This window comes from Hemicordylus capensis, chromosome 1 (assembly GCF_027244095.1).
Source record: "Hemicordylus capensis ecotype Gifberg chromosome 1, rHemCap1.1.pri, whole genome shotgun sequence".
In the NCBI taxonomy this organism is placed as follows: domain Eukaryota; kingdom Metazoa; phylum Chordata; class Lepidosauria; order Squamata; family Cordylidae; genus Hemicordylus; species Hemicordylus capensis.
The window spans coordinates 227,479,940-227,506,125 of record NC_069657.1 but is presented as its reverse complement, the minus strand read 5'-3'; the positions used below and the strand labels follow the sequence as shown (position 1 = coordinate 227,506,125).

Genomic DNA, 26,186 nt, shown 5'->3' with positions numbered 1-26,186 from the left:
AAATAAGCTCAAATCTAGCATCATTATAAAACTGGCAGTGTAAAATAACATGGGCCGTACTTTCCATCTCTCCCAAACCACATGGGCACACCCGATCTTCCTGGGTGATACCATGAAACCTCCCTTCCAGCACTGCTGTGTGCAAAGCATTACAGCGGGCTAAAGTCAGGGCCCGACGGAATTTAGAGATAGATAAATGGAAAAGGTATGCTGCGGGTGAATAATCTGAAATCTGGCTGCCCAGAAACATATTTGCCGGAATGGCTCCTTGATCAATCTGGTGTTCCATGTCAAAAATTCTCTCTCACAGCCTGGTCCTTGCAGTATCATACTTTAGGGATAGAATAGCGGCTGGAGAGAAGCCATAGTATGTTAATCTATCCTCCACATTCTTAATCCAACCAGAATGGTATGTGTCTTTGAGTTTTAAAGATACTAGACCCTTGGAGCAAAATATAAGTTTTAACCAGTAGTCAAAGATAGCTACCAAAGCCCGGGTCTCCAATTTCACCATCCCAGCTTCAAGTCGCAAAACTGCTCTAGGCACACAGCCAGGAACTTGGAATATATGTTTCAAAAAATTTGATTGTACAGCTTCCAATTTATTAAAGCAAGGATAAATGCCCAGCTGTATACCGTATAGAGGCTGTGGACATACTTTAGCTTTAAACAGTTTGATTGCTGCTGGGATGAATTGGGCACCTCTTGATCGATAATAAGATTGAATACAAAAAGTGCTCTTTATGGCAGTCTGTATAATATAGTCTCTATGGGCTGTATGGGCGCCTGCAGCCTGGAAGATAAATCCAAGATACTTAAAGTGCTTAACCTGCTCTAGCCTGCAACCATTTAATGACCACAAAGAAATTTTTGGGCGCTTTGCAAATACCATGATTTTGGTCTCATCACAATTGGCAAATCTTCAGGAGCCCACACCTGGCAAGCAGTCTTAGGTCACTGGCAATATGGAATGTTCAGAATAATGTAAACTGCCCTGAGTCATTTTGGAAGAGCAGTATAGAAATCAAATAAATAATAAATAAGATAATAATAAAGGAGATCTTGACACCCTCTTTGAGATAAAATGCATCTGACCTGTAACCAATCCAGGAGAAGGATTTATTCCAGTGTACAAAGTAGCACATTATCACTCACCACTCTTGCTATAGCAAATGTTCTATGCACTCTGATGAGGGTGATAAGAAAAACCCCAGCCTATCCCAACTTGAACGTAGGAAGAGAGCAGGGTCATCCCTGCATTTATGCCAAACTTCAGAGGGCGCAGCACAGCTTATAGGGAGATCTCTGGACATTTTTCCAGTTCAAAGCTATTATGGTGCTGGACAGGCAAGGTGCTTGTCCACTTTACTCATCCAGTGCTAGGCAGGATGAGTCTAGATCTCGAATGGGTTGAGAAAGAGAGACTGGGGGTGACCATCTCCTGTGCTGTTCCCACTTCCCACCAGCCCACTTTATGTTTGAAGCAAAGCCCAGGAAAAGAGGTGCAGGGCCCTGCTAATATCTAAGCCATCTGTATTACTTGTGGAAACTTTTGCATCAAGCTCCACTGACATGCTGCTGGGATGCCTGCCTGCCTCAGTTTTATTCATTCACAATGAATGCCATCTTTGCTTCATTACACTTTGTAGACTTCATTCATTATAAATCAGAATAAAACCTCGCTTGAATGCTCTCATCCCCAGCAGGGGATCAAATTTCTGGAGAATCTAATCTTCTGTGAATAAAAGCTGACAAATCATTGGAAGGACTATTCCTCATTTATGCAATTATTCTAAACATATAAAAACCTGCTCTGATTAAACCACTGTGTGCATGCACACATATAGTAGATTCAGACTGAGTAGTCAGAACAACAACAACTTATATACAGCTTTTTAACAAAAGTGTTCAAAGAGGTTTACACAGAGAAATAAATAAATAAATAAATAAGAAAGATGGTCCCCTGTCCCCGAAGTGTTCACAATCTAAAAAGAAATATAAGGTAGACACCAGCAACAGTCACTGAAGGGGTACTGTGCTGGGGGTGAATAGGGCCAGTTCTTCTCCCCCTGCTAAATAGAATCCCCACGTTAAAATGTGCCTCTTTGTCAAGTCAGCAGGGGTTTGAACAGAAAAGCCCTTGAAAGAACAGCTGTAGAGCAGATTCACCACAGAAAGTGAAGTGGCCAATTCTTTTTCTGTCTCCAGACTTAACTGATGAGCAACTACTCCCAAATAATTAGGCCTTTGGGGCTTGATACATATACACCAGATTGTTAGTTACCCTCAAACATGACAGTCACGTCATAAGTCTCTCTTCTGCCCTCACTTTGACCATTTCATTCTAGAGTTTAATCATTTTCACTACTGTGTGCCCTTGAATAACCTCTGGTGCTCATGAAGTTAGTCTGCCAGTAAAAGGGTTTCACAAGACAATGCTATCCTTGAAAGGGTACACCAGAAGAGTAAATGGTTTTCTGACATTTTAAGATTGCCAAAGACAAATGTAAACCACCGAGTGATGGGAGAAGCCACGATCTTTCCACCTTTGAGTGTAAGCAGGAAATTCTGCAGTGCTCTCACATCACAGCATTCCGTCAGTGTGTGCTTAATCTGGACCATCTGCAGGTCAGCCAGAGGCAACACAATTCCCCAGGGGAAAACAAACAAAATGGATTTGTCCCCCACCAAAATACATTTTAAACATGAAAACAAGTGACAGGGTTAAAGGGGGGGGGGGGTAAACTGTAAGCAACAATTAGATTTAAAGACATGTAGAAAATTGTTCCACAAAAAAACCCATCTAAAAACATGGATGAAAGAGCAAAAATGTTTTGAATCAAACTGCATTTCTGAAGGTTTCAAAACAGATGCCTCAAGATTTCAAAAAAGAAGTCAAAAGAAGTGAGACTAACAGTTATCTGAATACAGTTTATATGAACGAGTGGCATCAGGAAAGCTGTACACAGAATATTGCATTCTGGATTCAGAAGGGTTCAGTTCTAACTGCTGGATAAGGTCTGTCTGCAAGACATTTTCAAACTTAAGGTCAAACTTCTGAAGGTTGTTCTGAGGAAAGATGCACTCATTTTACTGAACCTTGCTATGCGGAAGCTCACACTTTGGGATTGTCTGTGTCCAACATTGACATACTTTATTGATTGATTGATTGATTGATTTGATTTGATTTTTATACCACCCTTCCAAAATGGCTCATGGCGGTTTACAATTAAAAACCCCCATTGAAACAGTAAAGAGCTAAAACAAAAATTAAAAATATAACAACAACTAACAATTTAAGAAACATTTTAAAACAACAATTAAACAATCGCAGTAATTAAAAACCCTGAAACCAGGTTAAAATATCAATATTTAAAAACCCTGGAAAGCCAGACCAAACAAATATGTTTTAAGGACTCTCCTGAAGGCTAATAGAGAATTCAAATTACGGATTTCCACAGGGAGCGCATTCCACAGCCCCGAAGCAGCTATAGAGAAGGCCAGCCTCTGAGTCGCCACCAGACGAACTGGTGGTAACTGGAGACGAACCTCCTCAGATGACCTTAATGTGTGGTGGGGATCATCTAGAAGAAGGCGCTCTCTGAGGTAACTCGGGCCTAAGCCGGGCTTTAAAGGTAATCACTAGCACTTTGTATTTTGCCCAGAAACATATCGGCAACGTGCAATTGTTGCAAAACAGGCGTAATATGGTCTCTCCGGGTTACCCCAGAGACCAATCTGGCTGCCACATTCTGAACTAATTGAAGTTTCCAAACTACGTACAAAGGTAGCCCCATGTAAAGCGCATTGCAATAGTCAAGCCGGGAGGTTACCAGCTGGTGCACCACTGTTTTGAGGTCATCCTCTTCAAGGAATGGGCGCAGCTGCTGAATCAGCCAAAGCTGATAGAAAGCATTCTGGCCATGGCCTCCACCTGAGATACCCCTGGGTCCAGGAGTACTCCCAAGCTGCGCACCTGCTCCTTCGGGGAGTGTAACCCCATCCAGCACAGGAAGATCTAACACTCCCCTCAGATTCTGAGCCCTCACAATGAGCACCTCTGTCTTGCTTGGGGATTCAGCTTCAATTTGTTATCCCTCAACCAGCCCATTACTGCATGTAGGCAGGCATTTAGAGAATGAGTGCCATTTCCTGAAGAACAAAGGGAGAAGTAGATTTGGGTGACATCAGCATCCTGATAACATCCAGCACCAAATCTCCTGATGACCTCACCCAGTGGTTTCATGTAGATATTGAAAAGCACTGGTGACAGAATGGAGCCCTGGGGGACTCCATATAACAGCTCCTGCTTTGATGAGCGACTGTCACCAAGTTCCACCATCTGGGATCTACCCGAGAGATAGGAACGGAACCACTGCAAAGCAGTGCCTTCTATTCCCAACTCCCCCAGGTGACCCAGAAGGATACCATGGTCGATGGTATCGAACGCCGCCGAGAAATCCAAGAGGACCAACAGAGTCACACTCCCTCCGTCGATTCCCTGGTAAAGGTCATCCATCAGGCCGACCAAGGCTGTCTCAATCCCATATCCTGTTCTAAAGCCAGTTTGAAATAGGTCTAGATAATCAGATTCATCCAAGACTGGCCACCACCCTCTCGATTACCTTGCCCTACCAGGGGAGATTGGACTATAAGTATCAATCGCTGAGGGATCCAGGGAAGGCTTCTTAAGAAGAGGTCTAACTATTGCCTCCTTCAAACAAGGAGGCACCCTACTCATTGAAGCAGAATGGGAGACACCCATTGAAGCAGAAATGAGGAAGTAAGTGGTCAGAGGAGCTCCTGTCCTTGGAGAAGATCTCGAATGTGAACTTCCACAAAATGAAAATCTTGCACCTTAAATGGATGAGTAGAGGTCTCATTGTTCAAGTAGGGTACCTCCTTCTATTTGCTAAATTTCACTGTTCAGTGAACTAAAAATCTTGCTCTTCATTATCTTCCTATCATCACGACTAACTTTGCTTTCTCAGGTAGTTTGTTTGACTTCCCAAATCAGTCAATGTAACTATCAACAAGCAGGCAGAAATGTGGTTCTGCATGAGCTTCTGAAGACAGATGCATGCTCTTACATATCATTACTCAAACATGAGAGTTAGAAACTTTCCCTTTTAAAACAAAAACAAAATTTGCAAAATTCAGAGGTAGTAGAAACTGAGATGGAAGCTCCATTCCATTCCAAATGTATCCTTTGGACAGACTTTACATCACCATTTTATATCAAAAAGTGATACACACTATTGCTTTCTTGATGCTTATAGAATCCCACCTGAGAAAGGGTTCTAGCATTAAGACCCTCCTGCCTACACCCATTACTTGTCTCAATGAGCTATGGAGGGTGGGGAATACACCCACAAGAGTATACTTACGTCTTAGGCTGTTTGCAGAATTTGCTGACTGTTACCAGATCTGAGAGCTCAGGTAGAGCCTCCATCAGTGGATGCAAGTCACCAACAACTGGGGTAGCTTTTCGCTTTGCTTCTGCTTTTTCTCGTTGCTTTGCTAGCTTAATACCTTCAATTTCTAATAAAAGGAGGGGGACAACTGTGAGCAGAATATAATTTAAGTACAATTAATTAATTAATTGTGATTTATATATCACCTTCATGTGCCAGATCAAGTATATACATTGATGTCTGTTTCATTAACTAAAGGATGGAGTATAATATTGTCGAAAATAAAACCAATAAAAATCAGAAAACCCAATTTAGTTAGCAATAACATTGTAGTTGCATTGCAAGTTATGAAACCAAAATTCCGAGTATGCACACCCAACTGTATATTTCCTGGTATAGTTACCTCTCCAGTCTAGGATACTTTAGGGAGCACTTCCCATCTGCCCAGAACAAAATCAAAGGAAGCTTTGCTTGAGTGCCCCAAACTTCAAAAAAGGCTGATGAGCATAAGGAAAAGGCCTTTTGTTGGGTCCCCAGATATTATTGGACTTCAACTCCCATAATCCCCAACCTAAGGCCACTGGGGCTGGGGATTATGTGAGTTGAAGTCCAATAACATCTGGGGACCCAGCACTGAGAATCCCTGAGCTAGAGTTTCCATTCTTTGGGATTTATGGCTTACCAAATTAGGTGAGTGACCTACTTGCATGCTTTTCAGAAGACTAGCAAATACATTCCTTATCTAAAAGGCTTTGGTGATAATAGTACACAGGATTGTTTTAAATATTTCAGTACTGATGCTGCTTCTTGGATACATATTTGTGGCATACATGTTGCAAAAATTAGGGATATACAGAACAATGACAGCAAAACGTTCCGACTTCAAAATGGGCAGTTTCAAGCTCAAATCAGAACACCCTCTTTTAAAGGGGCCTGTTTTGAGCTCAGAACAGAACAATCCCATTTCGATCGAGATATTTTGACATGTTGAGCACCATTTTGGAGCCCTGTTTTTCCTTTGCTGATTGGTTTTCTGGCACTAGCTTCCAATTGACTTGCAATCTTCTTGCTTCTAGGTTGGCTTGTTATCATACAAATCAAGTGTTGTCATGGGCAACTGCGCCCCCATTGGCTGGGAGGAGGATGAAGGGAGGAGGAGCCCAAAAGAAGGAAGTTTCAGAATGTATTCAAAGGGACTGGGAGGGAAAAAGAGCCCTTTTACTCTCTTGCAGAGGATACATGAGGAGAGGAGGAAGGTAGGTTTGATTTTGTGGTTTTCTTTTCTCAGCACTGATTATAATATGCTGTGCTATTTCTGCTATAACTAACTGGTTTTGCTGGATCTCAGATTGCCAAAGGCAGAACTTGGGTACCTTCCTTCCTTGAGTTGAGGCTTGTTTTGTTTGTGAGATAGTGTTGTGGTAATAAATCGACAGTGGCCTCTGTGTGTGTGTGTGTGTGTAATATTTCATAGTGATTGCTGTGATGAGCCTCATATCTGGTCTTGAGACTAACTTTTGCTTCACTCACTGCAATTTTCATTGCACGATGTACTCAGCCAAAATGTGGCTGAAGTTGCTCTAGTTGAGCTTATGGCTATGCTTTCTTCTAGGTAAGGATCCTGCTGTGGCAGCTGATGCAATGCTAGGAAGTAATATAAGGAGTCATAGTTGTGTGTGAGAGAGCAACTTGTGCCAATGATGTTAGTGTAGCACAGGCACTGTGGCTGGCAGTGGATTCTGGGTCAGTGATTATTTTGGCCATTTTTGAACTGCCCTGTGTTGGGAGGGACAAGATTCCCCTTTATCATGTACTTCTGCAGTTTTTTCCTAAGGCAAAATGCATTGCAAATGGCAATGCACAACTTGTGTGCACTGTGTGAGTGCAGCTTGTTCCGGCCATAGGGAACAATGGGAAAACTTGAAACACCCCATTGTTCCCCTTGGGGAGCTCCTAGGGACACCAAAGTGCGTTGTGTGGTAGGGCATGATGGGTGCTACCTATCAGCCAACCTACAAATGAAATGGGCAAGCAGATGAATTTTAAACAGATTTTTATCTTCTCCCCCAAACCCACATAGGATTCTTGGGGAAAGGTTAAAAATGTGTTTAAAATTGCCCACTTGACCATTCTTTTGTGGGTTGGATGGTAGGCAGCACCCATCATGCCCTACCATACAACCTACTTTGATGTCCCTAGCAGCTACCTATGGGGAACAATGGGGTGTTTAGAGTTTTCCCATTGTTTCCCATGGCTGATACTAAAAACGTTTCAATTATTTCATGTAAACAACTGTTTTGACAAAACGTTTTAGCCATTTTGCATTGTGTTTTGAGCTCAAAACAAAATGCAAAATCTGTTCCATAAACATCCCTAGTAAAAAATATCAGGTGCACATGAAGTCAAATTGGTTCTGTTGTACAGTAGCTCATGTGCAGTATCTGCTTGCATCCTTGTTTTCAGTTCTTTTAGAAAGATAGATTTTAAGATCTAACTAAATTTTAAGTATGAAATGTGTAGCCAGAAAACATTTAAAATGGCTGCTTATATACAGGGCTGACAGACTAAATTACTCATGAGTAGTCCCACTGATATTATTGGACAAGTTTAGTCATTGTCCCAATTAAGTGGAACTACGCATAAGTAATTTAGTCTATGTCAGCCAGGGAGTTCACATATCTCACATTTCTGTAATAACTGCATTGTAAACTAACAATTTGTTGGATCCAGCTTTTGGACCAATGTTGCCCCCCATTACTAGACAAAATGGACAAAACACCCAGATTTCCCCATCGTGGTGATATGCCACACCACTTAGCAACATATCCACTTTCCTCTGAATTCTGCCACAATATCAGTTTACGGATTTCTGGCAGTTCAGTGAGAGGGGAAAGGAAGAATATAGTGGCCCCAGCCTGATCACTAGATAGCAATTAATTCAGCTTTAAAGCATAAAGTGGCTCACAACAGCAATCAGTAGAGTCCAATAGCATCAGAGCTCCAAGGAACAAAGGAAGTAATTACGATACAGCCACCCATAAATTCCCCTATCAGTTACATGTGCAAAATAAAAACGGAGGAGTTGACTAATTTGACCCACGTTGCGGTAGCTCCTAGCAAAAGGAGCAAGAACAATGATGATGAGGCCAAATATGCCCCTTTGAACCAATCCAGTGTCTTTTCCTTAGTTAGTCAAAGTCTTTATTTCAGTCTTTGACCAGCACATTTCCTTAGTTGAATATTGTCCTGAAGATTTAAGCAAGTCGGTGTCCTTCTGATCTTCTTAGTATGGACCATTTGACTCCAACTCATAGAGATGGGAATCTACTGATTTTAGATCTTCATCAGTTGAGTATTTTATCAATATTACCCTGCCCACTCCATCAGGGTCCCCCCGCCCCACCCATTCTGCAGTTATGCTGGCTGACATATGAATCTACAACATAGTGGGTTCTTCCAGCTAACCTGTCTTTTTTGCCTTTTACTGATGCTTGTGAAAAATATGGATTGTATACACTTCGCCTTGGATGGTCTTTTGGATAGAAAGCAATCTGTTCTGCAGCACTTCTTTTTTTGGTCTGGTGCTACAAAACTTTGTTACTCCAAAGCTTTCCAAAAAATGTTGCTTGCCTGAAGTTTGCGCATACCTGATTTTGAATTCTTATCCTATGAAATCCTTTTAGGGCCTGAGCCACTCTGCTTGTGTGCATATTTCAAACTGAGAGCTGAGAGTTTGCCCAAGATAATTTATTCTGCTTGGAATGGAATATTCCCTGAAGAATTTCTGTTGTGCCATTAGTTGAACTTCAGTTTTAAAAGTGTAGGACAAAAGCTATTTACATCTCCTATCCTGCTTAAAAGCACAAACACAAAGCAAAATTAACCTCAAGAGTGAAAAATATGTATACATGAAATGATTCTTTGACTACAAAAACACATTCAATGGGTTATTCAATCTTCCAACAGTGATTTATTCTATTGATGTTTAGGAAGATAACCTCATCTGCTTCATAGACAAGTTACTATAATCTATTACTGCTGAAGTAATACAAACATCATAACAAATTTCTAACTAATTTCCTTCCGGTGAACTCCTTACTATTCAGGCGGATCATCACCTATCTGAAACACCTGAGACTTCCTGTCTATCTGGAGCAAGGAGCAGAAGACTACCCATTGTGAGCTGTGACCTCCTACTTCGAGGGAGAAAAGGTAGCCAATTATCATTTTGCTTTCAAATCTAAGGAGATCTTTTGGATTTTAACTGTACTTTCTGACTTCATACCTACTTATTATTCTGCTTCTCCATCCCACCATGAATTCAATAGGGTAGAGCATTCCCTAAAGCAGGGGTTCCTAAAAGGGGGTACTTGAAGGGCTCCCAGGAGGTACTTAGAGTCCTCTTGCTTCCCCATGCTACAGCCACATAATTTGGTCCCCACCTGAGGATTGCCAGCTTGAAACCGACGCATCCTCAGTGATGCATCTGCTGCAGAAGAGGAGGGTCAAGACCCTCTTTTTTTGCTTCTGAATTGCTGGCTATCAAAGCTCAGACCCCAGTCTACTGACAGGCTTCATAAAATCAGGACTGAGTACTCCTATTGAAATTAATAGGACAAGTAAACTTGCCCCATTAATTTCAATGGGAATAATCATGAGTAACTGAGCCTGCATGTAAGCCAGTTACTGGAGTAGCCTGCCTCATAACTGTAACATGTGTACGAGAGAGAGAATGAATAGGTCTCTCTTGATCAGTTAGAACTGGTCAGTTTTTGAAGGTTAGTGCCTGTTTGTGTATGTTGTTAAATGGCTATCTTTTCCACCAGAGCATACTTTGCTGTGTAAGAACTTTAATGTTTCTTCTCACACCCCTCAACAAGAACTTCAGAAGAAAATCGATCACTTTGAACAATCTAAGAAGTGCCACCAGCTAGATGTACAATCGCTTTAGAAATCAGCCAGCAGAGCTTAGCATAACAGCTGAAACAGCTTCATAGAACAATATCGACTGGGTGGATTCCCATCTAGGCTTTTAGGAGACTTCAGGAAACAATATATTTATTAAAATATTCTTATATACCACCTCCTCCAAAGACTCTAGACTCTAACCAATAACAATTAATTAAAATAATAATAATAATAATAATAATAATAATAATAATAATAATAATAATTTTAAAGGGCAAATGCCTGGTGAAACAGGTGGGTCTTAAAAGCAGCCAGGGAGGGGGCTGAATGAATCTGGGGGGGAAGTGTTCCAAAGAAGAGGGGCAACCATAGAGAAGCTCAGGAACATGGGCCCAGGCACTATGCACTACACCAGGGCCTGGGACACTGAGGAGGGCCGGCTGAGAAGACCTCATAGGTCGGGATACAACTGGCCGAGAAAGGCGATCCCAGATATATACAGGTGCTAAGCCCATATATCTGGTGGTCCTCTCAAATAATATGATTTATCAAAGGAATACTTGCTCTGCAGCCATCTGTCCTTTCGCAGCTTCATTTTCTCTTTCTTTGACAAAAGTGGCTTTTCTTCTTCACCTGAAAGAATTAAATTATAATGAATAATACTTTCCTTAAGTCTTATCTAGCCCTAGTAAACAGTACTTGCTCACCAGTTAGCTATATATTCCAAGCATACAAACAATTTAGAGTGAGATAATTGGAAATTATGTAAGTAATTCAAAGAGAAAGTTTAGAACACTCCGTGAAAGGCATTCAAACCAAGGAGATCTATCACCACCACCATTTATTATTTATAAAAGGATCTAAAATATGCTAGCCGCTGCACAGAAATAAAACAAACTGGTCCTCCCTACCCACAACAGAGTCACAATCCAAAAAAACATGAGCTACAAAGAGAGAAGAGACTTGAAAGGAAATGAGGAAAACTCTGCACTAGCTGGGCAAGACTGAAAGAAAGTAAAAAGAAGTAAAATCTGTACAATATTTACAAGTAAGCTAAGAATCAAACAGAAGATCAAGAAAACAGGTTTTTTTCCTGTATAATAAAGAAAACATGAGTAATATATGAAAAAAGTCAAGGTAAATATCACAAGTTATGTAAAAGAAACAGTATATAATAATCACCTGGAAAAGTATATAAGCATCACCAGCCATGCAGATGGCCAGAGCGCATGCTTGGTGGCCTCCAAAATGGCTACTGCCAGGGCAGAGAGGCCCCAAATGTGCTGAAAATGGCCCAAACAGCCATTTTGAGACTGGGGAGAGGCTGAGAGGGGAGGGGAAATAGTTGGAGACCCCCCCCCCACACACAGTGCCCCCCCCCCGAGGTGGTGTATTTTAAAACTTATTTTTGACATTAGAACCCCCAAACCAGCTCAAATTTGAGCCGAGCCTGGGCGGGGGGACCAAACATGCCCGGTTCTGTTTGAGTCTGCTTTGGACTCGAACCGAACCAGGCAAACCGGTTTTGTGCACACTCCTAATGCACATCAGTGAAAGCACAGAAAACAGTATGGCCATATTGCCAGGAACAGTATGGTAAGACTCCTGTCTGAGACCCTAGAGAACAGCTGCCAGTCAGCACACTGAGCTAGATGGCCCAATGGCCTGACCCAGTGTAATACGAGCACGATGAATATTTATATACCCCTGTATGACTAAAGTTCCCAAAGCGGTTTACATACAGTAATTTAATTAATTAATTAATTAATAGACAGCTTCCTATGTGCAACTAACTGATGCAACTAAAACACTGATGCAGTTAGTCATGCAAAAGTGGGTGTCACAAGACCCTCACCCCCCCTACTGACAGAATCTTTAAGGCATGGTGTGCCAAAATCTAAGGCCTCCTTTTTATTAAATTTACCAGTTAGTAATTAATACTTTCTAGCAGTTTAGCCTCTCTTCCCTCTTATACTGTGTGCAGAACTTTGACCTAATTGAGGAATTACATATGCTTTCAGTGGGAAGGGGGGGAAACACACACACACATATACACACACCCCTTTGGGATACTTCTAAGAAGTTTACAATCTGTTAAAGTATCACACACACACACACACACAATCTGTCAGTATGTTATGCCAGCAGCTCAGGATCTTGTACTGGGATTTCCTCAGTACAAGATCCTGCACTTCTGGCACAACAGATTGACTAAACTGCACAAAACATTGCCCTAGTACAGTCCCAGGTCCTAGAAGGGATGCAGGGAGCTAGGCACATTTTTCCATCTCTGGTGGGATTGTCCATTGTGCCATAGCTAATTACTAGAAGATGAGACATCTTGAAAGGTCCAAGACAATCTTTCATCACTATTTAGAACTGGATCATCCCTTACAATGGGGTATTTTCCCAACACTCAGATTTCTGAATCAGTCCCATAACTGAATTCAGTCCCATAATTACTAGGTAGTGAAACAAAACCAGTGGTCCCTCTAATTTCTTCCATCTCTGTGTGGGATGAGTTTTGTTCTGGGCGGTAGTATCAAGGCAGTGTGTATGCATGTGTATCAGAGTGGGACTTTCCTAATTCAGCCTGAGCGGGACCTAAAATGAACTGAGCAGACATCCAAAAACGTGTGAGCACGTGCATGCCTTAGAGGGAACAGTGAACAAAACTCATTATTTTAACTTTTAGAGTTTAAGAAAATATACTTAACCTAGCAACACTAGAGACTGAAAACACACCTCATTGGTTGATGTGGTTATGACACCACTTTCCTGTTCTGATCTGCAGCAGCGATACTGCAGCTTATTCTGCTGGGTTTTCTCTGCCTTCTTTTTTTCTGCCAACTAACAGGCCATAACATTATTAAGGTGAGAAGCTACATGCCGGGTGGGGGATTCATACAACTTTGCTACCAAGTAATGAGGAGACTGCAGCTCTGATTTGCGTAGGATATGGCTGGGGTGGGGGAACTGAGGAACTCTCTTTCTCCGATAGTGGAGGCCTTTGATATATGAGGCAATGGCACCTCTGGAGGGGGACAGTGGATCTCTCTCTCTCTCTCTCTCACCATCTCTAGTGATCCTGGTGGTGGGGTTGGGGATGGGGAGCAGCAGGCATGCTACAGACAGCATCTTCACAAGGGGCTGCTTACTGCATTTAGTTATACTGAAAGACCAAGGAAGCTGTGTTTCTTGAGTCTCTCCCATGTTCCTAAAGGGAGAAGACCCTGAGCTGGGTGGGCCAAGAAGATGAAGACAGGAGCAGAGCAGGAGGGGCCTGGCCAACAAGTGTGCAGAGAGTAAAGTGCCTTTTACTTTGGGACGGGATGACCCTGTTCTTATGGTACTTCATTGTTCCTTGATGGGGGGAACCTTAAAATACCTCTGATATCCTGCAAATGCATGTGAGGAATTAGGACCGTTGAGGATATTCTGCATCATCTGTTGCATTGTAGGCTGCATAATGACCTCAGAAAGAAATTGTTGTCCCATTTTGATCAAGAAATGGATTGGTCTTAGAGAGGAAGAGATGGTAATCAGTTTGGTAGATGAAAATTCTGACAGTGCTCAGTGCTGGTCACTCAACTAAAACTGCAGTGGATCACAGAGCCCTGTGGTTGTCTTTGGTAGAATACAGGAGAGGTCTACCATTGCCCCCTCCCGCGCAGTATGAATGATGCCTTCGAGCATCTTCCTATATCGCTGCTGCCCGATAGAGGTGTTCCCCATAGTCTGGGAAACATACCAGCAGGGATTCAAACCGGCAACCTGCTGCTTGTTAGTCAAGCATTTCCCCCCTGCGCCACTTAAGGTGGTTTTGTGTGTTATACCAGAGTGGTATTTAATGGTGGAATTGGCATGAAGGATTTTGCATTGTTTACTGTACAGTTTCCTTTTTTCATCTCTGTTGTATATTTTATTGTAATTCATGTCCTCTGGTTATAAACAAAGTAGTCCCTTACTGTACTGTGTGTGAGACTTGAACATAAACAAGGAATTACTATACCCAAGCACATTGCGCTCACACTGCTATGGAGTCCTAGCAGCAGGAGGGTGGAGTGCTGTCGCATTGGGGTGAAGAGAATTAAGCAGCCTGCCACTTGCTTTCCTCCAGACTAATGGGAGAAAGCAAGGGAAGGTTCAGAAGATGTGCACCTAGGCCCAATTTAGCCTGAACTAACCCATATAATGCGGGGGTGGGTGGGTAACCCCACATTTGCTATATCAGAGGGTTCCCACTGCCCAGCCACAAACCAGAATCCTTTAGCTAGGTTTGTAGGGGATTATCTCACTCTTCCTGTAGTCCCTTGTGGGTATCACACATGCACAGAACTACCTTGCTTTTGCTTGCTCAGCATGACTGCCAAAGTAGTGGTGAGCCTTCCTTTTATTTACTTTTTTAGCACTGCTAGCATGCAAATGCAGAGGGCATTTGAGGATTGCCAAGGCTTAACCTTTCTTTCAATCAATATCTGGGGAAGGGCATTTTTATTAGTAATGTATTGATTTTCCAAACTCTGCATCTCAGCTGCGATCTGTCCAGTTGGCTGCTTCAGCATATTTCCTAATCCGGCATGGTCAGATGTGTGTGAAGGGCAAAATCAGTGTATTTTCTGTGCAGATCCAAGGCAAGCAAATGAAAATCAAGGCTTGCTGCAGCCAGGAAGCTAGAAGCAGGTCTGTTTGACATCTAGTAACAAACTATTTATACAAATGAATGGCTGCCATAGATTAGAGATAAGTGGTTCTGTAAAGATTTTGTTTTTCCTCTATAGCTCTATGAAAGTCCTGTCAGGCATGTACAGCTGACTCCTAGAATGAAAAGTCCGTGTTTTTGTTCACTGGATTCCAACATACAATATTAGCAAAGGCAGGAAAAGTGTGCACATCTGAATACAATGATGCCATTGCAAGGAATTCCAGATCACCACTTTGCTACAGCAAACCTCTGCAGAAGGCACCTCGGCAAAAATTCCTCTTTGTCAGTGTGGTACAGTGGTCAGACTAGGAGCAGGGAGACCTGGATTAATTCCTCATTCACTCACTGGGTGACCTTGGGCTAGTCACTTTCTGTCAGCCTAATGAATACTAGTTACAGTAAACTGGGTATACCATGTGCCTTCCAACTATAGGGAAAATGGGACACGCCTACAATGATCTCTTGTACTTTCTATACAAACACACTGTTCTTCTGCCATCTGGTCCCATGTGGATGGAAACCTAACTTTCCAGACTAATTCACGCATCTAACAGCAAGTTCTACTTGATGAAAGCTCACATCACAGCAACTTTAGTTAGCTTAAATATGTCCCATGACTATTTGAGAATCAGAATACTATGGGAAGAGAATGACTTGTTCCCTTAAGCTAAGCAGGTTCCACCATGGTTGCATACAAAAGGGAGACTGGAAGTGTGAGCACTGTAAGATATTCCCCTTAGGGGATGCAGCCGCTCTGGGAAGAGCATCTAGGCTCCAAGTTCCTTCCCTGGCTTCTCCAAGACAGGGCTTAGAGAGATTCCTGCCTGTAACCTCGGAGAAGCCGCTGCCAGTCTGTGTAGACAATACTGAATGAGATAGACCTATGGTCTGACTCAGTATATGGCAGCTTCCAATGTTCCTATGTATCCTACTTCCCAACAAAATACTTAAGAACTTCCAGAAATATTTGCCAGAATTGTGAAAATTAGTCATATTTGTGACTATTTTTTACCCATGAAACAAACTTATTTACACAGGTATAGCCATAAGATGTACAGAATTTTAGAACTGGAAGGGTTCTTTGAAATCTTTAGTCCAAACCCTGCGCAGTGCATGAATCCGTTACAGCAGGTTTTGTGCTGTGAACCCTTATGTTGGCATGAAGACAGTAGCCTTGTGACAAGACTGGGCTAAGAATTGCATAGAGCAGGTGCACAATTCAAATGTTCTGGTGGGAGAGAACCAACCACGACTTGGTGTGCAGGGGCTGAGAAGGTGCTCATCCCACCCCCATGACACATTTAACGCCATCACCACCCATATGCCACCAAAGCTCCGAGTCCTGTGGGAAAGGGCAGATGTGCCATTCCCCCGGCTTCAAGGAGAGGTAGACTTCCTGCCTTGCTTGCCCGCCACCTCTCAGACATCTGTACATCGCTTGCCCCATTTCACATGGGGAAGCAGCAAAAAAGAAAGGGATGAATTGCTGGAGGGTGCAAGTGCCCCTTCCCTCCTTGCTTCCTCCACCTCATGCCTGTCCATCTCTTACCCAAGGCCAGCAATGGATGGGTGTGAGCAGGGAGAACAGCACACCCCATTCCTTTCTTCCTGCCTCCAGCTCACACCCATCCATCAGATGTGAGCTGAAGGCAGGAAGCACACAAGGGGCACAATGCTTCCACCTCCTGCTCACACATGTCCATCACCTGCCTCAGGGTGAGCTGAAGGCCAGCAGAGGACACCCTGGGAGGGGGGAGGACCTGCAGGAGCCCTGTGGGCCAGCCTCCCTCCCCCAAATCCCATAGTTCTAAATTATGCAGAACAGGCATACAGACCCATTCCCAAGTTCCAGACATATGTAAGATAGCAAACCTAAGCTGTCACAGTGAATTAATATTTTCTCTCAGTAATGGCTGCACAGTGAATTAATATTTTATCTTTGCGTGGCTTCAGTTTTTAGTGATTTGTCTCCCAAGTGCAATTGCCGCCATGTGACTGGAGATGTCAAAGTGCACAATAGTGACCTGATTAAACACACGGTTCCATATGAGTGTATCTTCCTGCAACAACTGTAGTTGTAAGTAGATGTCACTCAGCTGTGTATCCATAAAGGGGAATTACTCTCCACATTTTGATTTACAAGGGGTAGTGCAGATCTGATCTGCTGGCAGTGGGCAAGCTCTGCTACCAGGTGCTGAAAAGCAACAGCAAAATAAAATATTTTAACTGATTTCCGATGAAGCAAAAAATATATTCAAATTCCTTTCAAAACCCCACTTCCATCCTTCTTTTAGCTGTTCCTCGTGGGTAAGCCAACAATGTGAGTGAGTCGTGTGTGTCGATGTGTGTCTCCTCCCCACCTTCAGTCTCTAGTGACTACAGTCCTTAGTTCTCCTTTGGATAATTCACTTCATACACAATTGGTTTTTTCCTTAAATCACAAGCAGTCCTTTGTAGATTTCATTCTTTTCCTGAAGAAAACTGAAAACTGTTGGTGTCTAGCTTATGTTTCTTTTAGATCCATCTGATTTATTTATTATTTCTCTGTGTAAACCGCCCTGAGCCATTTTTGGAAGGGTGGTATAGAAATCGAATGAATAAATAAATAAGACAGAAAATATCTATGCAGCCATATATTCTGGGGATTTTTAGAAATATTTGCCTGTCAGATCATATAAGTGGTGAATAGCCTTGGTATATTCCAGTATGCTAAGGAATGTGTCTTATGGGTATTCACGCACAAGTCCTGTATTTAGCTTCAAGCTCATCTCCATCAGTAATGCTATATTTCTCTCTCTCTCTCTCTCTCTCTCTCTCTCTCTCTCTCTCTCTCTCTCACACACACACACACACACACTTTCTTTTAAAAAGAGACTCTCCTGGTTTGCAGTTTTAAAACACCTTGTATTTGAGAATGATCCTGTTTTAAATGATAGCGACCAATGCAATTCTAAAATTTCCAGATACAATCATATCTTTTTTAGATCTATAGTCTAATCAGTCTCGCATCCTTCAAGTTCTCATACTTGCAGCAACAGATCATCTTTAGTATTTTAAAAACCTAAACTGGCCTCCTGCTCCCAAGAACAGATTATATGTTTTTACATATTACAACTGAAAAGCTGCAGACTGCTTTTCAGAAGCCTAGTTTTGTGCTCGTGCTGCTAATTCTTTTACTGCTGTCCCTCTCTCAAATGTAATGTGACGGAATCACTTCACTATTGAACAATGGGCAGGGGTCCATCTGTGCCACGTCTGATCACCACTGATTTATTCTACCCAGTGGAGTAAATGGTGGCAATTTTATTGGAGACCTTTCCTAGCTCTGCTACCAGACTTCCTTAGTTGGGAGATTGTGGGAGGTGGTATGTGTTGAACTTTGCACATCATACACACAAGTCTTCTTTTGCTGCACAATGGTGGATACAGGTCCATCCATGGTGAATATTGGGATAACAAAATCAAAAACAGATATTGTTCCACAGTCTTGACTGGTTGCCAGTTGTATCTGGGCTCCATTCAAGGTGTTTATTTAGGCTGGATCTATTTATTTATCATGTGGGGCCAAAAACGACTTCAATGTGAAAGCCATTTCCCACTCTGCTGCCGTCCACACAGTACTGCATTTCTTAATGCTGAGAGGGCCCATTAAGTGAGACGGAGCCCTCTCTTCAGAGCTCTAGGAGGAAAGCAGTGGGAAGGGCTACATTTCCTCACCCTCCATGCATGCCTTCCAAGATGGTGCAGGGGCTCAAGAGGGCTCCACTGCCCTTGAAAGGAGCCTCTTGGTGCCGGGCAAAGGGCAGCACTACACTGCCAGAATGGTTGCCTCCACATGGGGCCAAGATGACTGTGCAGAATATTCAGTTTCAGTCAGAGCTTCAGAAGTCCAACCAACAATTAGTCAGGGAGCTGTACTTGGGGTTGATGTGGTCACCACTGGCCCCCAGGCTTGACAATGAAGAACACTGGTTTAGGCCTTTAAAGCCTTCAACAACTGAGGGGCAAAGGTATCTCAGAAATCACCTCCTTCCATATTAACCTGTCTGAGAACTTCTAAGACCCTCTCTCTATTCCCTGGCCATGGACAGTTCAACAAATAGGAGATCCTTTTTTTGGGGGGGGGGATGCCCAAAATGTTGGCCCCAGCCCTTCACAGTCCATTTTCACCCATAAAACAATGCTGGTTTTAAATGGCATTCTCAAGGTTAAAGTCTCTCCAATTCCACATTACTTTATTACAGTAGCTTTTACTAAAGGAACTACTGATCCTTTGTGTGTTTTACTACTTCCAGGTTCTTAAACTAAAGTTACATAAACAGCCAACAGTCTCTGAATCCTTTGCTGTGCAAGAACAGTCAAGCCTAAACAATGTCTAATGATTACGGCAACCCTTTCACAAGGTTCCCCCTTTTATGAAGCAGAGTGCCTTAGTCAGCAGATTAAGGCTGTCTTTAAGGAGTGGTAATTGCACAACCTCTCTGCTCACAGTCAGTGTTATGTTCAGCTGCTGACCTATATTAAAATAACCTAGGAATTAATAAGAAAGTGGCTAGAACCAGATTGTGAAACCTTGGCTTTATTTATTTGTTTTATATAGCACCTGACTGCAAGCCTCTAGGGACCTCGCTAACAGTTGTATGATCAACATGCACTTAATAATGTATCAGAGTAGCTCCCATTTAAGTACTGGGATGATGCACGCAGAGCATATTGCGTAGGACAGGAAAGCCCAGCCTCTCACAAAACAACAAAAATCAACTAAAAATAAGGCCAGGATTGAAGACTGAACTTAGTTGCCATTTTATTTCTGGCTGGCAAGCTGTTGGCCAGTTACACCTACATCAAAACCTTGTGATTTCTCCATTACTTTTTATAAGCAACTTTCACTGATGTTCTAGGGAAGACTGAAAGTGGCTTCACCAATGCAAAGCTGGAAATCAGATCAGGATGTGCCACACTAGCTTTCTCTGCGCACTGACCATACTTTGGTTCATTCACTCCTAGCATATTCAATCCACATCATTACCTTTTAGGAGACATTTAGGCTCTTCACACAATTAGTGTAAAGAGCTGTAAGGGGGCTTGTGGGGAGAGCGGGCTCATTTCTCCCCACAGACAATCCAAAGGCAATCCTGGGTGGCTGGATTGGCCGCCCACATGACTGCCAGCTCAGTCATGGAGCCGGCGGGGGCTGCGGGGGTCGCGCAGCCCCCGGAAGTTCCAGGATGCCCCGCACGACTGCGCGGGGCATCCTGGAGAGACCCCTGAGCCCGGGGAGCTGCTTGCAGCCTCCCAGTCGGGGGTCTACTCATGTGTCGCCACGTGCCACAGCAACACACGAGCAAAAAGATGAGGTTAACGGAGCACTCACTCCATCAACCTCACCTAAGGGGAGGGGTATTTATGGAGGCTAGCTGCCAGGAGCTGCCCAGCTCCCGTTGCAGCACACGACCGCCCCAAAGTGGGCTAGGCTCCCTTAGCCCGCTTTTGGGTGATCGTGAGAATCGCCTCTTCGTATTAAAATGTTCATGGGGCAGCTGCTACACTGGTTTGTATGCTGGGGCACACTACAATTGGTATAGAAGGATACACAAGAACTGTGGTACACTGAGAGCAAAAACAAGAACTGTGGTAAGCAGAAGGCCATCCTGTTCAAGCTCCCCAGTGTTTGTACCACAACACGTTATATGAATGATCAATCTTGACAGTGTCTTACAGGCACTGACTTTCAGTGAGTCCAATGATGCTTTGATTCTGCTACAACACATTTAATTCACTCACTCCACTGCAGAGTGATACTCTTCCCCAATGCAAAATCAAAGGCAACAACTTGGTGCAACCTTAAACACATCAAGCAGCAGTTTCCTATTCTCCTGCTTCACCATTGCCATACTTGGCTATAGTGATGGGAGACATCCCAGCAGAAGAGACAAGTACCTCTGCTTTCTCATTCCTTATCCCTGACCCCATGGTTAACAATGGAGCCAAAAGTTCTGAAACAAAATAAGCATATTTAGCCTTTCTCTCTCACACACACACACACACACACACACACACACACACACACACACACACACACGTAAAAGGTGGGTTTTGAAAACTTTGGTGCTAAAAATCAGTGAGCTAGGGCAGAGATGGCCCATGCTCAGTCGATGAGTACAGGTGCCCCCACCCACGGCAGCATGTGCTCCCTGGAGGTGGCAGCTTGCTGTCAGCCCTCAGCCGCACTGCCACTCCTGCCTGCTTCTTGCTCCCTCCTGCCTTGCCGCTTCTTCTGCCACTCACACTGCTCTGCCTTAGGAACATAGGCAACTGCCACATACTGAGTCAGACCATTGGTCTATCTCGCTCAGTATTGTCTACCCAGACTGGCAGCAGCTTTTCCAAGGGTGCAGGCAGGAAGCTCTCTCAGCCCTATCTTGGGAGATGCTGCCAGGGAGGGAACTTGGAACCTTTTGCTCTTCCTAGCGTGGCTCCGTCCCCTGAGGGGAATATCTTACAGTGCTCACACATGTAGTCTCCCATTCATAAGCAGGGTCCACCCTGGTTGCATATCAAAAGGGGACAAGTCATGCTTGCTACCACAAGCCCAGCTCTCCCGCCTTATCACTGCTGCTCCTGCCTGCTCCTTGCTGGACTGTTTGTTACAGAGAGGGCCTGTGATCAATGGATGAGCACAGGTGCATCCCGCCCCCCCCCCGCCCCAGCGGCATGCACTCCATGGTGATGGCGCCGTGCCACTGCACCTGCCTGCTTCTTGCTGCCTCCCACCTTGTCACCGCTCCTGCTGCCCACCACCACTGTCACTCCTCCACCTGCTGCCTCTTGCCAGGAGTCCACTGGGAATGGAGAGCATGCATGATGCAGACACAGGGTGCATGTATGCCCTCTCCAGGCATTGGACAGCACTTCAGATTTGCCTTAGCACCATTTTCACTGTTCCCTCGCAATCAGGGGAACACCTGCCATCACGGGGAGGGCTTCTCCCTCTTCAGACAAGTCCTGCTGTAAGCAGGAGTCCTGGAGCTCAGGGGTGGGGCTTCCTCCCCATTTTGCACTGCTGGACATGGCTACAGCACTGCAGCTTAATGATGTCTGAAGCAGCCAACCATGTGTGACGAATGCATGTGGAAAAAGAGACTGCATTCTTTTTAGTCACTTAACAAAAATACAGTATTGATATTGCCAAAGTGTGCTGTTTATTCTTTCAACCCTTAAGGTGATCAGCTCCAGTTAAAAACCCCAATTCCCTCTGTTATGGGGGGAAACCACCTTTAGCCTCCAAATGCAAATAAAGGTTTTCATAATAGAAAAAGAGAAGTTAACTTTAAAGCAGAATTGTTACCCTGCTTGCTCACACACATATAGTTAGTTAATTGTTTATTTACGATCTTAGATCAAACAGCAACAGAAACAAAATATATTCAGTAAAGAGAGGGGGAGAAACAAAAACAAAAACTAAAATGTTATCAGATACATAAAATCAAGAACCTTTGGCAGTAGCTGATTGCTGTGCTCTAGCCTCTCTTAATTTGGTCAATGTATAACAGAATTTGGCAACCGCCAAGGATATTGTTGGGTCCCTATCTTCTAATAAACATGTAAGAATAATCTCCTCCGAGTGGCTTTTGAGATCTTTCAGGTACTGGGATAAAAATAAATCTCTTTCAATGATATAAAGCGGGCAATGTAACAGTGAATGCTTCAATGTTTCGGGAGCTGATCCGCAAGGGCACACACATATATACTACACACATGTATCTATGCCTTTAGACCAAACGGGGGAATTTTATGCAAGATCAAATTTGCAAGCATCAACAAAAAAATGGACTGCAGTCTAGATAGAGGCAAGAAGTTAGGGTACCTAGCACATTCAGGAGGCAAAACATTTGAAAAACAGAGTCTATTTTGTATCAAACAGAAGCACAATGTAAAATTGTGTTGGTTGGCAACCATAGTCCAGCTGTGCAGGAAGGAGAGTTATTCACCAGTTTATAAATTCTAATCTCACTAATTTCTTCACACAGGAATAATCCACATATCCATAGAAGGTTCCTTGGGGGCACGGCTAACAGAGGAAGCAGACCTCCAGAATGCCTTAAGGAACATACAGGTAGACTTCGTTATCCACGGGGGCTCCATTCCTGTAGATTACCATGGGTAACGAAACCATGGATGAGGCGGCATTGAGTTTATGGGATCACAGTGGGGTTAGGTTCCTAGACTCTTAAGAAATGTGGTAAAAACAAAATGGGCCAAATAAAGTGCCCTACAGTGCTCTGCAGGTCTCCTGGCATCCAGCAATGTCCCCCCGCCCCCACAGTCCCAAATGGTCCCCCAAAGTCACTGATTTTTTCCAATTTAAAAAAAAGTGTTTAACTGAGCTACAAAATGCCTCCTGTGGACAAAATGGCGGCCGGAAATGTCCTCCATGGATACATGGATTTTAACCCGTTCATATCTGCAGATAAGGAGGTTGGGTGTCTATCTGACACCCACAGATACGTGAATCTGCAAATAGTGGTTCCGTGTATAATGAGGTTTGCCTGTACTCAGGGGGCAGTGGGAGACCTAATTAATTGAGACTTCTGGTGGTGGTGGTGGTTTTTAAGAGTGCACACAGAGCTGATGCAGCCAAATATATGAACAAAATCATATTTCTTCCAAGATCAGAGAAACAAAGCCCCTCATTGTCTTGACAAATCTTTCTTCTGCAGGTTGAAGTTGGAAGTGTTAGCTTGCAATTTTAAAAGGGTACCTGAAAGTTATTTTGCAAACCAAAAGAGAAGAGTCATTAACAGGTATTCCAGACACCATTAACCCTGTTCATCTCTCTCTCTCTCCATGTTGTGAGGCCTGTTACTGAATCACGCACTCTTCACTCTGTTCATGTGCTGAGTGCAAGACACTAATCCGCTTTGTATGCATCTAAATATTCCACAGTCCCTGAGCACATGCAGAGTTATAAACCTGTTCATGAACTCAGTTATAAAATTAACTAGATTCTATCAGCCATTTATGGAGTGATTCTCTTGCCCTTTTACAGAAAGCAAGCAACAATCCAAGTAGTCTCATGTTTTTGTCCCCCTCGATGGTGGCTGGCTGCTATGGTTTTTTTCTTTATTTACTTCTGAGTAAGGAACATGTTGGGGGAAGAGAGGTGGGGGACACAAACATTTGAGGTGCAACTGGGCTAACTTGTGGGGCCTCCTAACAGATTGGAACAAAATTTGGTACAGCTGTAGGAACACCGCAATGGTGTAGTCTGTGATGTCATCATCCACCCCAACTCAAGATGGCAGATGTGTGAACGTTTGACTAACTTGTGAACCGCCTAACTGATTTGGACCAGATTTATTCTAGTTGCAGGGATAGTGAATGGAAAGTAGGCAGATTAGTTCTTACTGGAACACCTTGTTTTATATGGACCAAACAGTTTGGTCATTCTAGAGATTCTGGTTTATACTAAACAAGTAGGAGAAAAGTTTCTCAAGAAATCCTTTGATTCATTTTTAGGACTAAGGCAAGAAAAGGATTAATTTCATTTTATTTAGCAGCAGAGTGCAAGCCAAAAACTATGGGGCTTATGGTAGAATAGTCCTTTTTGGTTTTTGAGTCCAAATACCAGTTTGCTACGCAGAGCTTTGCATGGGAGGGAGAGGGGAGGGAGGTTGGTTAATTTTTATGCTACATCAAGATTTGCCCTTGGTCAGAGAATTAGGGCACAGGAAGGCCAAGCACATCCTCAAGGCCAACACTCATTGATCCACTAAACCACATCCACCAGCCCCTCCCCTTCTTTCCCTGACAACTCTGATGGAAACAAACCAAACTAATTTAAAAGCAGAACTATTCACAACAGACGTTCTTCAACTGCCTATATCAGTGAAGACAATTCACAGTCCAGTGACTTGCAGGCACAGATTTCCTCTTCATTTATGCCATGGTGAATATTCGGAGACTCTAATCATAGGCTTGAAAACCAACCCCTAAAAATGTGAAGCAATGTCAAAGCTAGCAGGTCCTCAAATACAACATGAAATCAGTAAGCTAGGTGGGCATGAAAAAGTCACTGGACCTTTAAAAATGTGTGTTCCTTGTTCTCTCCCTAGCATGTCCGAGATATATAGCCCACACCATCCCAAAGCATAGAGTAGGCAAGGTAACACAAAATAAGGTTGCATCCAGTTCAATTCCCCCCTTCCCAAACTTGATTCTGATCCCAGATACCAACTAAAATGTGAACCCCAGTGAGCTTGTAATCTGATCTGTGTTTTTCCACAGAGTACAGTATCCTGAAGCCACCTAAATGATGCAGCGGGGAAATGACTTGCCTAGCAAGCATGAAGTTGCCGGTTTGAATCCCCACTGACTATGGGAAACACCTATATCAGGCAGTAGCAATATAGGAAGATTCTGAAAGGCATCTTCTCATACTATGCAGGAGATGGCAATGGCAAACCCCTCCTGTATTCTACCAAAGAAAAAACCACAGGGCTCTGTGGTCGCCAGGAGTTGACACCAACTCAATGGCACACTACCTTTAAAGTAGCCTGAAAATCTTCAATGCTTTCTAGAGCAGGAAGCAGTGGTAAATAGCAGCATCCAGTTCTTATATATAATATGGGTGGCCATTCCAAGTTGGAATGGCCACCCATATTAACTCATCTCTCACCATCTGAAGAAGAGGAAGGCACTATAACAATATATCCTTCCAAATATTACTACCTCTTCTCTCCAGTTTTACTCAAAGCACATACCGTAGGAACGGTGTGGCCTCAGTTTCATCAACACAACATGAGGAAAGTGCTCTCAGGTTACAGGGATGTGTTGCTAATCCCAATAGGAACTGTTTGCCTACAACAATATTTGCTATCTTGAAGGAGTGGCTGAACCCAATCAGTCTTCCAGATTGCTAAGGATTACCAAAGTGCCAATTGCTACCAACCTGGCTTAGAAAACCAATCTGAACTATGGTTCAGGTGCAACGATAAACTACAGTTTGTTTTAAACTGAGAACAGACACTGCACATTTCTTTCTCTCGCATAGGAAGAGGAGAGGGCCTGAGGTCGGGATATGCATGAACCAAACACATGGTTCGGTTTGAATTTGAACTGAATCACATTGCTCTGAACCAGTTTGGTAGCACTGGCTG

General features: G+C 43.3%; 1 protein-coding gene across 1 annotated transcript in view; it reads right to left on the bottom strand.

Moving 5' to 3' along the window:
• The window catches only part of SLX9 (SLX9 ribosome biogenesis factor), a 75,517-nt gene that overhangs the window by 5,182 nt on the left and 44,149 nt on the right, over nt 1-26,186 (bottom strand). Inside the window, exons 3-4 of the mRNA XM_053283007.1 lie at nt 10,887-10,955; nt 5,388-5,541 (exon numbers count right to left, since the gene is read on the bottom strand). Coding sequence (XP_053138982.1) covers nt 5,388-5,541; nt 10,887-10,955 — 223 coding nt within the window. The remainder of the gene's footprint in view (nt 1-5,387; nt 5,542-10,886; nt 10,956-26,186) is intronic.